Source organism: Scardinius erythrophthalmus (genome assembly GCF_964197995.2).
Source record: "Scardinius erythrophthalmus genome assembly, chromosome: 12".
NCBI classification, from domain to species: Eukaryota; Metazoa; Chordata; class Actinopteri; order Cypriniformes; family Leuciscidae; genus Scardinius; species Scardinius erythrophthalmus.
In genome coordinates, this window is record NC_138232.1 from 3671332 (window position 1) to 3689281 (window position 17950).

A 17950-nucleotide genomic window follows, 5' to 3' on the forward strand; every position below is an offset into this window, starting at 1 on the left:
GAGACATGGTCCTGTTGAAAACTTTATTGAAATTTTGAAGTCAATGTGAACTGAAAAACATGACAAATGTATCCACACCCTTAAGAGAACAACCACAATATCTGTAATGATGAACAGACGTCAAAATGAGCCAAAGAGACGCCCTGATATATATTTATATTGGCAGATATATATATATATATATATATATATATATATATATATATTGTATAACTTGATGTATAAAATATAATATAATTATATGACATGATATCTTGAACTTGCACAACCTGTAACACTCTGATAAAATGTCTTTCAAAATCACTTGCATTTTAGAACATATTAAAGACAAAACAATGGAATATTTAACAATATAACAACTACCTAACTGAACGAAAATAATACAGACATGAAAACAATGTGTCAAAATGAAGACAAAACTTATAGTTTTAGTCATTGCATTTGTCATGCATTGTTCTTAACAAAAAACATCTACTGCCCCAAAAGAAATTAAAGCTAATTCTTACCATTTCTTCTGCAATACTTAAATGAAAATATGTATTTACTTACGCCATGACAGAATAAACAACATAATTCATTCAATTAACCAAAAACTACATAAGACATTTCGGGTTCTTAAACGACATTAAAATGCAATGCAATTAAAATGCAGTTTGTCTGTAAAGTGCCTCAGTCAACCACCTGGAGAGATTTGAAAGCTGCCGATGTTATGTCATTCACAAAGGACTTCTTATTCATGCCTTGCTGCAAGATAAACACACAAGCCAGGTTAGCTATTTTACTGTGAATATTACTAAACATTAACACAAATCAATATTAAAGGGGCTATATGTAGAATTCAGATCATGTTATTAGAGACACCAGTGGCCGTTAGGTGAACTGCAGCCAGCAACCGCTCGTGTTTGCGCAAGTGCGCTTTCCTCTCAATAACAAATAAACACAAAACAAAAATAAGAAAACAGCAGTTCAGAAAGCATCTGATCATAGCGATGTGGATATGTTAGCAGAAACTCTCCAATTCACACCATCATGTCAACGGACACTGTTAAAATGTGCTTTATCAGTCAAATGTGTTTTAAAATCAACAAATAAATGTTGATTGATTGATTGATTGATAAAGTATATTTGAGACTCTAGACTAGACTATATAGATATGGCTGTGTTACACTATAGTAGACGATAATCCCTTTTCTTTGCATGACACATTGACATTACAGTACAGAATGGCTCTTTCTGCATTATCATGAACATCATACAAGCCATACCTAGGATATCCAGATCAACCAAAGGAGGGAGATCATTTTCACATTTAGCACCAAAACTCTGGAATAGCCTTCCTGATACTGTTCGTTGCTCAGACTCGCTCTCCCAGTTTAAAACTAGATTAAAGACGCATCTCTTCAGCCAGGCATTCATATAATATTTTTAATCTTACAGTTAAATCCGGTCTCTAGTTCATAAACGCCAGAGGAGAACTGGCCCCCGACTGAGCCCGGGTTCTCCCAAGGTTTTTTTTTCTCCATTAGGTCACCTGATGGAGTTTTTCGGTTCCTTGCCACTGTTGCCTTTGGCTTGCTCAGTTGGGGATACTTAATTTAATTAATCAATCAACAATACTATTGATCAGCATTACCAAACGTGGACGTTTTACACTAGAAACAAACACTGATGTACTATTTTATTTAATACTGTGAAGCTGCTTTGATACAATCTGTATTGTGAAAAGCACTATATAAATAAAGTTGACTTGACTTGACTTGACAAGCATTTCACGTGTCAATGAACAGAAGAGAGGCTCTCCGAAGCGTAACCGTCACATGCTTTTGATTTTCCTGGCAAAAACGTCCCGACTCCTTCACTTAAAAAGTAGTCTACAGGTTTTCATAGAAAAGGTCTTGGTTTTTAAGTTTTGTTACAGGCTGTTCACACATTGGCAAAAAAAAAAAAAAAAAAAAAAAGATTAATACATGCAAATTCTTACATATAGCCCCTTTAAACACAAGTAAACATGACCTAACACCAGTATTTACCTATATACGCTTACATAAAGACAGACTTTACAGCTAGCATGACATATTTTTCTGGTCATCTGTACACATACTCATCTAACACACACACACACACACACTCTCACTCACACACACCCACACAAACAAAGCCGATCTTATCCGACTGCACGGTCGGTGTAGTGAGGTGTGGTTGGTTTCCACCCGTAAGCATTCTCTCACACCTCACGTCTAGTTCCCCGTACCACACCCATCCAGTAATCCTCACCCGCCCCGACACAGACACTGAACTACACACTGACGCATAATATCCCACAACAGCCTCGGGAATGAGACATCTGATTCCATGCGCTTTGATAATTACATTGACTCACATTGACAAAATGTAACATTACTTTTCTTATATAAGCACGCCTAAAAATAAAGGTATTACAGCCTGATGCCATTGGATATGGAAGCTTGTTTCCGCCACAAAATAAAAAAATTAAAAGATAATTGCGACTTTTTATCTCACAATTGCGAGTTTACATCTCGCAATTCTGACTTTATTTCTCAGAATTGCGAGATATAAAGTCAGAATTGCGTGAAATAAAGTCAGAATTCTGAGATATAAAGTCAGAATTGCGAGATATAAAGTCGCAATTGCGTCTTATAAAGTCAGAATTCTGACTTTTTTTCTCGCAATTGCGACTTTATATCACGCAATTCTGACTTTAGATCACGCAATTCTGACTTTATATCACGCAATTCTGACTTTATATCTCAGAATTCTGACTTTATATCACGCAATTCTGACTTTATAACACATAATTGCAAGTTTATATCTCGCAATTCTGACATCTTTTCTCAGAATTGTGAGATATAAAGTCCAATTCTAAGGGGAAAAAAAGACGGACTTTTTTTTTTTTTTACCTCAGAATAGTTTATATCTCACAATTCTGACTTTATAACACGCAATTGCGACTTTATATCATGCAATTCTGACTTTATATCTCCCAATTGCATGATATAAAGTCAGAATTCTGAGATATAAAGTCAGAATTCTGAGATATAAAGTCAGAATTGCGTGATATAAAGTCGCAATTGCGAGAAAAAAAGTCAGAATTCTGACTTTATAACACGCAATTGTGACTTTATTTCACGCAATTCTGACTTTATATCTCGCAATTCTGACTTTATATCTCAGAATTCTGACTTTAAATCTCAGAATTCTGACTTTATAACACGTAATTGCGACTTTAAAACACGCAATTCTGACTTTATATCTCGCAATTCTGAGAAATAAAGTCAGAATTGTGAGATGTAAACTCGCAATTGTGAGATAAAAAGTCGCAATTATCTTATTTTTTTTTTTTATTTTGTGGCGGAAACAAGCTTCCATAATTGGAGAACCTTTTTAAGATCTATAATTCTTTAAAAACATATATGATCAGATGATTTAATGATTCAAACTAAAACACTGATCTGAAGGATCTCTTATGAAGCTTCAAGAACTGTTTACATCTCCAAAGAACAATATAGCAGCTCAAGAAACCTTGATAAAGGTTCTCAGCTGTAAAGAACCATTTTTGATTCTAAGTTCTTTTATTTGTTTTAGCAAATATTTACTAGCAGATATTTTGGCAAATATGGCTTATGTTTGCAGTCTTACCTTTTTAAGAACACTCTGAAAGTTCTTTTCCGACCACAGACTGTGAAGAAGAACTCCTGCCGCAGTGCTGGACTTCGGCAGACCCCTGATGTATTACAATAAATCAGAAATATTAGAAAAAATACATAGAAATATATATCAAAATATTAAAAATGTCATTATAAATTCTTATAATTTCTTTTTGACTTATTTTTTTCCCCTTTATTTATTCTATTTTCTGCAGCTATTTTGGAACAATATGAATAAAAAAAAAGTGCTACAAAAATACATTGAAAAAAAGTGTGTATATATATATATATATATATATATATATATATATATATATACACACTTTTGGCCCATATGGTTTTTTTTTGTGCTTTCTTAATGTATATCTGTATGTATATATAAATATGAAGAGTTCAGATGCAAAAGCCTCTCATTTTAATTTTAAAAGAAAAAAAGAAATTTTCTTTTAAAATTAGCATTTTTATCAAGCATATTTATCAAGCATATGTATATTTAAGTTCAGTACTTTCACTTTAATGACAATTAATAGGTAATTTTCATTGCCATTAAAGTGAAATAACTGAACATAAACATACAAGCTTGATAAAAATGATCATTCTAGAAGAAAATTTCAGATGGCACTTAGAGGCTTTTGCATCTGAAGGCTTCGTATATATATATATATATATATATATATATATATATATATATATATATATATACAGTATATATATATATATATATATATATATATATATATATATATATATATATATATATATATATACACTTTTGGCCCATATGTTATTTTTTTTGCTTTCTTAATGTATATCTGTATGTATCTATATAAATATACACACACACTTTTGGCCCATATGTTTGATAAATGAATTCTAATTCATTCATCAAGACTTTGTGTACTAACAGAAGTGAACAGACCGGAGTGTGCACTCACAGATTGAGACTCATGTTGTTGAGGGAGTTGATCAAGCCGTTGTTCAGCAGACTCTTGCCGATGTCGGGATCGGCCTTCATCAGGGAGTGTGTGCTGTGAAGAGCGGTGGCCATGGTGCTGTCGTATTCGGGAGACGAATCGCTCTGAGTGAGCCCTGAGTTCAGGAACCCGACCAGCTGCGGTAGAGTCTGACGGGCTGGACCAACAAAAAACATTCATCAGAACAACCGCAAAACATCAGAAACATCATGCTGACCGCAATCGGTCAAAAACAATCCCGGACTACAGAACATCAAACATTTACCGCACAGAACAATGACTTGCACACTATAAACGGAGACAAAAACATACAGCACTTGTGATCAAAATGAGTCAGTTCAAAGCAAAAGACTTTTAGAAATATACATGCTATATCTTAATATTTTGGTATCACAAATAGTTCAAAGGACTAATTTAATAATTTTAATAAGATAAAGTAAGTGTTTTAAGTTTTGGTTAATGTAAATATATAAAATACATATTTTTATTGAATTTGCACAATCACAATCTCATGAATCTCATGGAAACCCTTATGCAAGATATTGACGTCACCAAAAAACAAACAGTACTTTAAGTTATAAGAATATCTAACCTCAGTATTTGTTACTTTACTAATTACTAGAAGCATACAGGGCGTGCAACAAAAACAGTTAATTTGACAAAAACATAAAAAAAATTGTAACATTAATCCAATGCAATCAGAAGGGATGCAAAAACAACTAACCAAAAACATAGATTCTCACAGACTTACAACCATGATGCAACAATAGCATCACAATGTTAAGCTGTCTTATATGAATGACGAATTAACTCACCCATGGTTTTGTTTGTACGTGTAGATCTGGACAGATTCCCGAGGAGAGCGATTGCGCTTTTCTGCAGCGCGGGATTGGACGACTGCAACAATGGACTGATGTACTTCAGACCGTTAAGCTTCTGAACGATTGTGTGACTCAACACGTTTGATACCTGTAAAATAACACATGGGGAAAACTGATTTATTCTACATAAAAAAATAATAATGATCATAATACAATAAAATAAAATGCTTGATTTTATTTGAGTCCAACCCATGGACAGCAGCATGCAAAATCTTTTTAATTAAATTAAATTATTAAATAAATCAGTAATAAAAATACAATTTTTATTTTAAATATAACACAATAAAATTATTTAGCAACATGCAAAAAATAAAATTAAATGTAATTTAATTATGTTTAATATAAAAACATAATTTAATCATAATAATTGTCATAATCCTTGATTTTTTAAATTAAATTAAATTAAATTAAATTAAAACTATGCATAACATAATTTTTTTTAAAATATATCACAATACAAAAAAACTAAATACTTGATTTTATTTGAGTCCAACATGAACAGGTGCATAAAATAATAATAATAATAATAATAAAAGGATTAATATCTAAAACATTACTATTTAAATACATAAAATACAATAAAATTTCTCTGAATCCAATCGACGAACATGTGCACACTGAACCAGACAGACTGGTCATAGTCTTACTATGCTCTCATTGGCCGTGAGGTTCTGCAGCGCTCCACAGCTGGCCTCGAGAGTGGCGTCTCTTTCACTGGTGCTCAACAGATTGAGGTACATCTGCAGGGCTTTAGAGTGGAAGAGCCAGCTGGTGCCTTTAGGATTGTTGTCCTCCATCACAGGATAGTCAAAGACGCTCTGCAACACAACAACACAAAGCCACTTTATAAAAACTAACATCCTTAATGCCATACTAATGCACATTTACCATAGCAGTCTCATGATATTCTCTGAAGTACCTTAGAGTTTCACTGAAACACATGGTCTATTAAGATGGCGATCAAACTGTACTGTTGTAGCCTATGTATGACAGTACCATGGTCATAAGTAAGCGTGGTGTGAAGGTACAAACCTCCTGCTGCAGTTTCTGGCTCTGGGAGCTGAAGCAGCCGATCGGACCCGCGTCTGAAGGACTGGAGCGATTGCGAGCGTAGCTAGCCAGCGCGTTTATTTTAGTGAAGAGAGACGGCATCTCGGTCTCCAGCTGGTAGGTCAGGTTGTGCAGAATACACACGCAGTTCTCCAAAGACTGGGTGCAACACAAGAACACAATAAAGAATATTATTATAGCATCATTTTCATAATTAAAAACAAATAAAGGGATGGTTCACTACTGCAGTGTGACACGCTTTCATTTGTATACTATACACTCAATCCATGTGACACTTATAATCCATAACCTATTTTTCTTGTTTTTTCTTAACAATTTTATTGTATAATTGTCATGCATGAAATTTTTATGGCCTTGTTTTAAGTGAATTTTTTGCAGGGTTAGGTGAACAGCTCAAATAAACACATTAAATCTAACAGGAACCTGCCAAATACTGTGATTGAATTTAATGTTTAACTCATTGTAATGCTAATAATATAATTTACATTTATGCTAAATGTATTCATAAATAAATAACTATTTATATAAATAAATAGATATTTACATAAATATATATTCAATTCTACGTAGCTGACATGCCATTGCATAAGCATTAAATGTGCATCCAGATTTTTAAGTATATGCAGACTTGTTCAGCTGGAAGAGAATGAAGTGAACTTGACAATGTATGCTTTTGCAAATTGACAACAAACAGAAAGCAGATGTTGAAACATGCTTGCGAGGTTCTGATCAAATCTGGTTGTCAATGAAGTGTGAGTAATGAAGAGTTTTTTTTTAAAGCCCCAACAATAGAGTTTGGCTGTTGGACATGCCTTGTGTTTGGACATGCTTTCCCTCAGGGAGTTTTAACGTTTCGGCACCACAACATAATAAAGTTTAAAAAATAAAATAAAAAACCCATCAATGCCACACCAACAATCTCCACCCAGACTATGAAAACAACTTGACATCTCATGTCATCTTAAAACTCTTTGCTGCACCATTACAGAGAAAACCGATCCCAATGACTTTTCCTATTTTAATCACAAGTTGCACAAGATATTTTGATTCAGACTGACTCTAAATGAATAATTCACACTAGAAAGCTGAAGTTTGAGCAATTAATTGATCAATTTGCTCACAAATCAGGCTTGTGACGTCCATGACTTTGCAAGCCTGTAAAACACAATTCCCTGATATTTCCAGGTTTTCCATGTCCTGTTTCCGTTCAGTAGCTCATAGAAATCAATAAAGATTTACCTGGTTATCTGGCATCCCTGCATTAACGCAGTTCTCCGTGTAGCGCATGAGCGAGTCGATAAGACCTTTGCAGTTGCGCATGGCTTGTCGGTTTGCCAGTTTGGAGGAGCTTAGGTTGCTGTCGACAAACAGAGAAACAGTCACATTGTGTTTTTAGCACTGGACTTCACAAAAGCAACAAACAAACTTGGGACGGAACTGAATTAAAATGTTTATACGCTATTTTTGATCATCCGAGCCAATACAAATTGTAGCTACACGTCCAATAACTTCCCTGCCACTTTTATGGCCCACTCACACTGCAATGCAAACATTCGGTGTGTCAATATTATATTGCGCAGCTGATCCACAGAACCGACCACTCACACAGAAGGGGACTTAATGCGAAGTGACCAATAGCAGTCTGTTTTGGTTCATGTGCTGTTTAAGGTTATACAGTGGCTATACAGAATTTCTAATGGCCTAAAGTCACCAAAAGACAAAAGTTTTAGCGAGAAAACGCAGAGTATTTGCTTGTGAATATCTAGTTTAGTTAGTGCCTTGAACAAAACAATTCAAAAATGAGAATTACCACAGGTGAATAGTAAATACTTGAACTAATAGATCTCAGCATACTACATTAAGACAATTTTTTTTATTACATATGCTTAAATATTCAAAGGAGTCATTATCTAATTAAATATGCGCTCATTTGCATACATTTTTTTCAGAAGAGAAAGCTGAACATTGGATGAAGTTAAGTTTCATTTTGTTGACATGCTGTATCAAAGGTTTTTGGATCTCTTTCTATCACTCCATAAATCAAACAATGCTGTCAACAGCCAGAAAAAAATCCATTTTTACCATGTTTTTAGTAATAAAATGTCATATAAATCAGGCAGATGATATATGAACAAACCTCTCAGTAAAAACCTTCAGAATATAAATAGGAATAAAACAGTAAAGTTTGGAGTATGCAAGTGATACTGAAGAAACATTAAATAGATGTAGTGTAATTGAAATCTACAGACGGTTAAGTGTAGATAAAGTGAATTAAACTATGATGTTTTCTTTCCACTATTCTGAAAGTAGACATGTTATGGAAGCAAAATGAAAATGCATGAAAAAACAAAGCTTTCTCCTGTAGTGTCTCGCCTTAATACCAGCAACAGGACAAACGATCATCCTCAAAAGCGCTCGTAGTTTTAATGTTTCCGCTCATGATCATCAAAAAAAAAAGACGTGCAGTCAAAAGTTCAATAAAGCCAGGTGGTCAGTTCAGAGCTTGCCAAATCCAGAAATTGATTTACAGTTTTGTTCAAACAGTAGATCGCCTGTGGGTGTGCCAAGGCTAATGTAAACCCAGATGGAATATTTGAACAGCTTACTGGTGAGAATATAACCTGAGTAATAAGGAGCGTCAGGTACTGGCTCTAACAACAATAGTAGTATTAGGAGTGGAGCCGGTGCTGACGTTTCCCTTGTTTACAGCAAATACAGCAGTCAGAACACAATCCAGTGCGTGTGACGTTACCGTAGGCATCCCGTGGCATTGTAGAAGACCTCCGGTGCCAGGCTTGTGTTGGCATTGTCGTCCGTGCTGGCTGAAAACGGCTCGATGACCTTCTCAGCGAGCACGGGCAGAGCCGTGCGGAGCAGATCCGGCTTCAGGTTATCAGCGGACGAGAGGTTCCACAGGAGACCTGGACAACAAACACAGAGATCAGTTTGAGAAGAACACAATCCAGTCTTATTTATACAGCACATTTCATACAATGGCAATTCAAAGTGCTTTATATAATAATAAAAGAATCATAACATAATCACAGCAGATGCTTAAGAAACAAAAAATAACAATAAAAGCAAATAATTAAAAAAGACTGTACTAGTAATCTAGGCTTTAGTGTAGGTGATCTAGTTCATTTCTGCATTTACTAATGCATTTTTAGCTTTTCAGATCATAAAAGTTAGCATTAGTCTTCTGAACAAACGTTAATTGACAACAAACAATCCTATATTTATGAATTAACTGAGATTGTTTCATGTTTTCGAAAGAAGTCTATTATGCTCACCAAGGCTGTATTTATTTGATCAAAAAATGGTAATATATTTTAAGTTTTCTATGGTAATATATTTTAAAATGTAATTTATTCCTGTGATGTGAAAGCTGAATTTTCAGCGGGATGACATTAAATTAGTTTTGCAAACAAAAGCTGAATATAAACTACTTATGCACAATTAAAACCCTATGATACAAAATGAAATAAAAATTACAACTATAATCATTTGAATATTTTAAGTAGAGAGCAAACATAATCTTGTCTACTATTCTGTCAAGTGCTTTAAATGGCTATGTTGACATATTCAGTGTGTGTGTGAGAGTGCGTGTGTGTGCTTGAGTGCGTGTGTGTACAGCTTTGGCTGTACATTTGAGGGCCAAAAAACGTCCTCACTTACCTAGTGAAATATTATGATCACCTTTTTACTGGTCCTCACTAATATAGTGAAACAAACGTGTGTGTGTGTGTGTGTGACATGAACATGACGCCAACAGGCACGCTGAGTCACCTGTCAGGTGTTTCTGCGTCTCAGAGTTGGTATCGCTGAGCATCTGCACGGCCTGTGTGATTCCTCCACAGCGATGCACTTCTTCTTTATTGGGCTGGTTCTTGAAGACCACGTTTCGCAGGGCAGCGGCCACCGTCTCCTGGATCTGAGGACTGGAGCTGCCCAACAGGTTGACCAGCGGAGGAATGCCCTTCAGGGCCAGCACCTGTGACACCATAAACCAGACCGTCAGACCAAACCAAACTATGGTGATACCATAGTACAGTGATGGTATCAGATGCAGGGTTGTCACACAAGTAACTCAAGCTGAGCCTAAACTTTCGGTCCTTCAAATAAAGCTGAAATAAAATAAAATATAATTATTTAAACTAAAACAAACTAAATAATGAAAATAAAAGCTAATTCAAAATATTAATAAACACTAAAATAGTATATAAATAATATTAAAATAACACTAATTACAGTATAAACTATGGTGATATTACACTTTGATGTAAAACAATGTATGCTCTATAGTATTTCAAAGAATACCATGGTACCTGTCCACACAACATGATGTACTACACTTACAAAGAAGTTTACCATGGTATTATCATAAAAATATGGTAATACCATCAGACAGTAATACGATGGTACATTCAGTCAGTACAAATATGTATAAAATTAAATACTACGGTATTAACATTGTACTACCATTATGCTATCAGAAGGTACTTTGGTAATTTATCCATTCAGTACTATGGTATATAATTAAAATACTATAGTACTGCCATGGTAGATGGTACTGTAATATATGTAAAGTAATACCATGTTAATACCATGGTAAATGTCCAAAAAACACATTTATATGGTGCATGTCTAAAAAACATGGTAATTCTTTGGTACTTTTTGGTGTTTATAATAATAGCATGGCACTTTTTTGTCATAGTATTAGGTATTATCATGAAAAATATACTATGAAAGCGTGATGTCATTCAGTATGGTATTTAATTCAAGGTACTCTAACATATTTAAAGGTAATACCATGTTAATTGTCCTAAAAACATATTATTTCTATTGTATACATTAAAAAAGCATGGTAAAAGCATGGTGGTTTGTGGTGGAGACCTCTTTCTTGGCCTTGTCGTCGGTGAAGGTGCTGTGCTGGATGTAAGCGGCTCCACACTGCTGGTAGTTCTCATCCGGGCTGAACAGATAGTCAACCGCCTCTCGCATCGTCAAGTCGGCCAGAAGCTTCTCTGCGTTCATCCTGCCGACGTATGTGAGTGTGAGACCAGTCATAAATCACCACATCATAACCAAAACACTACAAAACTCACCCAGAGATATCCTTGGCTTGTCCACTCCTGATCACAGAGGTCCTGGACTCTCCGTTGGACTGCATGGAGGACGGGCGTCTGCTGACGCCCTGAAAGGAGCCGATCTGATTGCTGTTGGTCACTCTGCCGACAGTGCCGGCACTCTTCTCCACCCAGAAGGTCTTTCTGGCGGTTTGACTGCGCTGAGTAGTTCCTCCTCCTACACCGTTCGTCACGGGTAGGAAGCCCAGGTCCGGGGCGCTGCGAGTGGCTTTACGGCTGGACAGCTGGTTATTGGCCTGCGACTGGACCGGGAGGGTGCCAGTAGGGGAGAACAAGGGCCGATCTATCCTGCTGCCGTTACTGGTCACCCGTTGACCGCTGAAACTGCGGGAGTTGGTGGACTTGCGCACAAAGTTCGCCTTTTGCATATTCTGGACATGGGAACAAAGGTTTTAAAGTCAGTTCTTCACTCACATTGTCAAGGCGGTATCATCATTTCTCATTAAGCATTTAAATGCAAGAACAAAAACAAATTAAATACAAAAATAAATAATGCACACACAAAAAAAATTACATGCAAAAAAATACATTTTAATATTTAATTAAATGCAAAATAGAGCATTTTAACTAGTGCTATCAAACTGTACAAGCATACTTTACTATACGTTTTAAAGTCAATTCTGATATTATTTATAATTAAACATTTAAACGCAAACAAATAATGAATGCAAAGAAATTACATGCAAAAATGCACATTTTAATTTGTGATTAATGCAAAATAGAGCATTTAACTAATGTGATCAGACTGCATGCTAAATAGTACTAATTTTATAAGTATACACTAAAAACGATTCTGAAATCAACATTTTAAAGGACTAGTTCACTCAGAAATGAAAATTCTGTCATCATTTACTGACTCTCAAGTTGTTCTGAACCTGCATGAGTTTCTCTCTTCTGCTGAACATAAAATACGATATTTTGAAGAACGTCCATAGTATGAAAAAAATACAATGGAAATGAACAGGGCCCATCAACTGTTTGGTTACAGCATTATTCAAAGTATCTTCTTTTGTGTTCAGCAGGAGAAAGAAATTCATTCAGGTTTGGTTCAGAGTGAGTAAATGATGACAGAATGTTCATTTTTGAGTGACCTATCCCTTTAAATGAATCCGTGCACAGTTGTGTCTGAACAGGAGTGTTGGCTGGAAGTGTTACTATGGGCACATCCATGGATTAAAATGCAGTCAAAGTAGTTCTACGTCTATGAGGCAACAGTGTGCCGTTTTATGAGAAAACAACTGATTCATTTGTATAGGAGTATGTATGTTCGTTTATAATTCAAACCTCAACACTGTTTTACATCTTTTCCCGCCGTCACCTTTGGCTTGCTTACAGTTCACATAATATTCAGCAACATTATTGATTTGACTGCACTGACAGTATCAGATGAGAACTGAACTGAGCTAGATGATGACATCGCTGATTTCTCCAGAACTGGATTGAACTCATTTCATAATTGATGCTGAAATTTAAACGGCTAATGAAACCGAGTCAACACTGAAGTGACTTCAGCTGAACAATGACACTAATGTGTTTTTAGAGCTTCTTTACAGCAGAACTGAACTCTGTTTGCATCAGTGATCATTACTTTCCTACTCATTACAGTAAACAATTTGTATTGTATAAAGCGCTATAGAAATAAAGGTGACGACAGACGACTTTTGACGACTTTTCAAAAGAGGGTTTTATGCAAGTAAAAACAACATAAAAAATGAGGCGACACAACACGGCTGGATTACACGCTCCAAGTCAAACAAGATATTTAAAACACTGACAGAATTAAGATTCCTGTGGATACACCCAAAATGTAAAGAAAAGTTGGCAGAATACTCAGAAACCAGGCTGTTTGGAAACACAACACTGGGATGAGTCAGAAAAGGGAAGTGGTTTCATTTAGCTTTTTCCCGTTTTTTTTTTTTTTTTCTTTCTGGCATAACTCTAACTAGAAAAAAAGTGAACTAGGGTAGTGTCAGTAGCAGATCTAAAGTTTTTAATGCAAGTAGACAATGAATGTATTGGACTCAGACACATTGATGGATTGTTTTTTCCGTTCTCAAGTCTTGTTATTTTGTAAAAAAAAAAATAGCAGGAAAACATATGCGTAACCAAGTTATTAGTTACAAGCTAAAGACTGTTTGGCATTCCACAAGTATCTATTGTCATCTTGAATAGATGACTCAAAGAGAAGCGTTCAACCTGGTGATTAATGAAATGTGTTTTACACACCCAACTGTGGGAAAATTAGAAGTGCATTAATAAAATACGAAGATATGTAAGCGAACACGTGTATGAAGAATGCGTCCAGAACAATGAAATGATTGATCAATACTCGAGATGATTTTACCCCATTCGTCATGGTTCCTCCTCTGATGAACGAGGCTCCGCTGAGAGGAGAGCCGGGAGAAAACTTGAAGTCGTGAAACACACTGTCACTTTCAGGGCCTGCGAATGAAGAAACTGTTTTTAGGTTAACAAGGTGCCATAATTCTTCTCAAAAATAAAACATGCATTGAGAGACGTTTTGAATATTTTCAGTATTAACCTATAACTAATGTATTATAGTAAGGTACATGTTTTACAGAGCGTTGAACATGAGTGATCACTGTCTTCATTGTTTCTAAATTAATTTCTTTTCAAGAACTTATTTAATGAATGAAACAAATTGGATTATACAATTAAAGTGATTTTTAAAAAAAGAAGAAAGAAAATCATGCACATTTTCAGTTGTACTGGATTGTCTATAGAACATATAAATAGATATATAGAGTTTCTAATAGAAATTTAACAGACAATTTGATTTAGTTTGCGTAATGTTCTCCAGGCCAGGGACGAAAATCAAGAGACCAGATTTTAAAGTCCGGTATGCAAATTTACTACCCGTAAACAAATTCTGAGGAGCTGTTCACCTAGAGGCTATTTATGGTGGGAAAACAGCTTTAGAAAACACTAAAATAGGGGATATTTTACATTGCCTGTCTTGAAAACCCGCCGACAAATATTACTTTCAAAGTTTTGGTAATGGAAACATTACTATGGTACACCATCTAAAACAAACAAATCCTTTCCTCTAAGAATATACCATGCCGCAACCATGTCACTTTTTTGTGACCGTTCTGATAAAAAGTGCCATAAAATATCAGACAAAAATGTGACAGAAAAAACTATGGTAATAAAAACCTTTTTGCCCCAAGGAAGGTGCCTTGAATGTCTTATTGAGCAAAGACCTCAGATATACACTATAAAATACATATATAAATCCACATACGGTATAAATGGGTCTTTATAGATACAGTATAAACATTTACTGAGGGAAATGTTTCCAATCAAGTTGAACATGTAAAGAACAGAAAGGTTTAGGATTGCAGATCTGAGCAACTCCAAATAATGTCTCAAGAATCATTTCACTTTTACACTGCACTAATAGGCCTGGAGGTAGAATACAATGTGGGTTGCACTTTATTTTACAGTACATGCACTTATGTGTACATACAGTGCACTTACCTAAGAAAGTACTGAATAATATAAGGAAACTACATGGGTTAAATTGATAGTTCAATATTTTTTCAGTATTTTTTTCGTCAACTGTTTGATTTACAAGAATTCTTCAAAATATCTTCTTTTGAGTTCAACAGAAGAAAGAAACTCAAACAGGTGAGTAAATGATGACAGAATTATCATTTTTGGGTGAACTATCTCTTTAAGGTTATGTTCAGGGTATAGCCATAGACAGTAGTGTATAGCCTATAGGCTACCTAGTTATTATCCAGTTATTATTGTAATACAAAATATTTGCATTGGGGAACAAGACTGAAAAAATAAAGTGCAACCAAAATGTGTCTTTGTTCTGATCTATGTTAAAACCATGGACGTTTAGTAGGCTACATGGACTAAATAACCAAACTATCAATTTACACTAAATATTTACATTTTAAAAAAGTCTGACTCCGAATAAAATCCGTCTGGCATTAGATATGTAGTGCAGAAATGTACTCACTGGTGGGTGAGCCGAGGCCGGACACACTCTTGCTGCTGTATTTGGACTTGCTCCTCTTGATAGTGTGCACCTGGTCCAGGACTCTCTGTTGCGCGGATCTCAGCTCGCGGTCGGACGGGAGCGCGAGCGACGTGTCCTCCACATCTCCAATCGAAAGAGCCGATTTTAAAGGTTCGGGCATCATTTTGGCTTTTGCCTCTCCTCCAGAGACAGGTGAGGTCCAATTCGTAAAGGTCCAACTATCTGCTCCGTCTGGCTGCTGTGTGAGTGTGTGTTTGATTCAGGGTTTGACTCACAGAGAGATTGAACTGGACCTGCCCTTATTCACGCCCATATGACGCCCAAAACCCCATTCAACACCTTTTCTGCTCCTCTCACTGATTATGATTCCAAGAAAGCCCTTTAATGATAGAATAAACTGTCACTTTTAATAAGGATAATAGATGTGCTTTAAAAGCGTTTGATTTTTAATGTAACATTGTCTAAAGGGCGTTGTAAGGCACGGCGCGCGGGGTGTCTTTATTCACAAAACAGATTTTTTTTGTATTGCTTTTCAACTTGTTTTATGCTTTAATACACTACATAATTATACTTAAATACTACATAAAAATATCGGACGAGACGATTTCCAATTTAAAGCATTTTCTTTTTAAATTAGTACACACTTCCGCTAGAAAATCTAGTCCCTTTGTAAACAATAATAGAACGACTGGGTGCTTTAAATAATATACAGTAACCAACAATATTGTATTTAGCATCCAGGACCAAACTATTTCTATAAAAATAATAAAATCAAATTGGTAACACTTTGACACAAGTCTCATTTGTTAACATGAGTTAATATTAACTAACACTAACTAATAATTAACAATACATTTGTAACAGTATTTATTAAACTTTGTTAATGTTAGTTACTAAAAATCCAGCTGTGTTTATTAGTTCACAGTACACTAATGTTAACAAATTAGACATTTTAATAATGGATCAGTAAATGTTGAAAATAACATTGACTGAGATTAATAAAGTAGTAAACAATACATATATTGCGTTACATATATTTGCTGCACAGGCTAAATCAAGGGAAATACATTGATTTATATGCATTTATTGTGAAATAAATATGACCATAAAAAGGACGTTGCATCTACAATTAGCTTACCATACTATTCCAGAAATTAAGTTGATATAATTTCTCACATTTTTCTCTGTAGGCTACTGAAGCCTGACCCATCTGTCGCAGACAGTTCATATAGTCTAAAAGACCAGCTTTTGGTCATAATGAAGGTGCCTAGAATGTTTTACTGTGCAATCACAAACCTTAAATATATACTATTGAATAAAAATATAGATCCACTAAATGGGTCTTTATAGCTGAATATATCAACATTTAATGAGGGAAAAGTTGGCAATCAAGTTTAACATGTAAAGAACAGAAAGATTTAGGGATTGCAGATCTGAGCAACACCAAATAATGTCTCAAATGTCATTTCACGTTTACGCTGCACTAGTATAGCACAAATGTGTTTTTGTTCCGAACTACTTATTTGAGATATTACTTTCCTATATGAGGAAAAGACTGCAGCCATGAGAGCTTAAGCTGAGAACCTCCATGACTAAGTGTGCAGACTCGTCAGGCCATCAGATTAGTAACAGCACATGTGCAGACAGCAGGTCTGACACACCCATGACAAGATGTCCTCTGTATGGGCAGGTCTCGCTCCACTAATGTCTCATCAACAAGGCGTCAACTGCAAAGACAATGACTGTTTGTCCTAAACAACAAAGATGAGGAGAGCTCACTTTCTCTTGTGCTTAAGTGAGAATAAATAACCATATTAAACACCAATTAAAAAAATAATTTTGCTGTGATTCCTTAAGTTGCGCAATGTGTCTATTTTAGCATTTTCATAGATGCAAACTCTGAGAAAGGCCAAACTTCATTTTCAAACAAAACGAACCACAAATATCTACTAAATGCAGTAAATTCAAGTATACTGTGTATTTGGGTAATAATAATAATAGCTACCATGAAACTTTTTCTTAACTCACCAAAGATTCTTACAAATCTTCTAACCAACACTGCACCCTTGTGGCAAGTAGATCACATAAAAATAAACATAAAACATCACCAGCTTGCTGAAAAATGCATTTTTATTCTATAAAAAGTTAGACTTGTGTAACAAAACAGTTATATTAGAGATAAATGAGGTCGCTTCCA

The 17950-nt window shown here is 35.2% G+C and overlaps 1 protein-coding gene across 2 annotated transcripts; it reads right to left on the reverse strand.

Annotated features, from left to right (window-relative positions):
- Nucleotides 1–9: 9 nt before the first annotated feature.
- pkp1b (plakophilin 1b) lies at nucleotides 10–15998 on the reverse strand. 2 transcript variants are annotated; one of them, XM_081380159.1, is made up of 13 exons: nucleotides 15733–15998; nucleotides 14083–14180; nucleotides 11697–12109; nucleotides 11485–11626; nucleotides 10378–10582; nucleotides 9344–9512; nucleotides 7831–7948; nucleotides 6553–6729; nucleotides 6168–6338; nucleotides 5455–5608; nucleotides 4601–4796; nucleotides 3658–3742; nucleotides 10–744 (listed from the first exon to the last, which is right to left on the reverse strand). In XM_081380159.1, exons 1-13 carry the CDS (start codon nucleotides 15914–15916, stop codon nucleotides 670–672), a joined length of 2187 nt encoding a protein of 728 aa, XP_081236285.1. In that variant the 5' UTR covers nucleotides 15917–15998; the 3' UTR covers nucleotides 10–669. The 2 variants fall into 2 exon arrangements, with proteins under 2 accessions (XP_081236285.1, XP_081236284.1); XM_081380158.1 differs by having other exon boundaries at nucleotides 14083–14195.
- Between the last annotated feature and the right edge of the window lie 1952 nt (nucleotides 15999–17950).

Bases quoted from the DNA above. Each gene is read 5' to 3' on its own strand.
- pkp1b (XM_081380158.1), bottom strand. From the start codon at position 15,916: ATGATGCCCGAACCTTTAAAATCGGCTCTTTCGATTGGAGATGTGGAG. The intron at 11,627-11,696 runs GTGAGTTTTGTA...ATACGTCGGCAG, and splicing joins CAAGCCAAGGATATCTCTGG to GATGAACGCAGAGAAGCTTC. The intron at 6,730-7,830 runs GTAAATCTTTAT...TGTTGCACCCAG, and splicing joins CAGGGATGCCAGATAACCAG to TCTTTGGAGAACTGCGTGTG.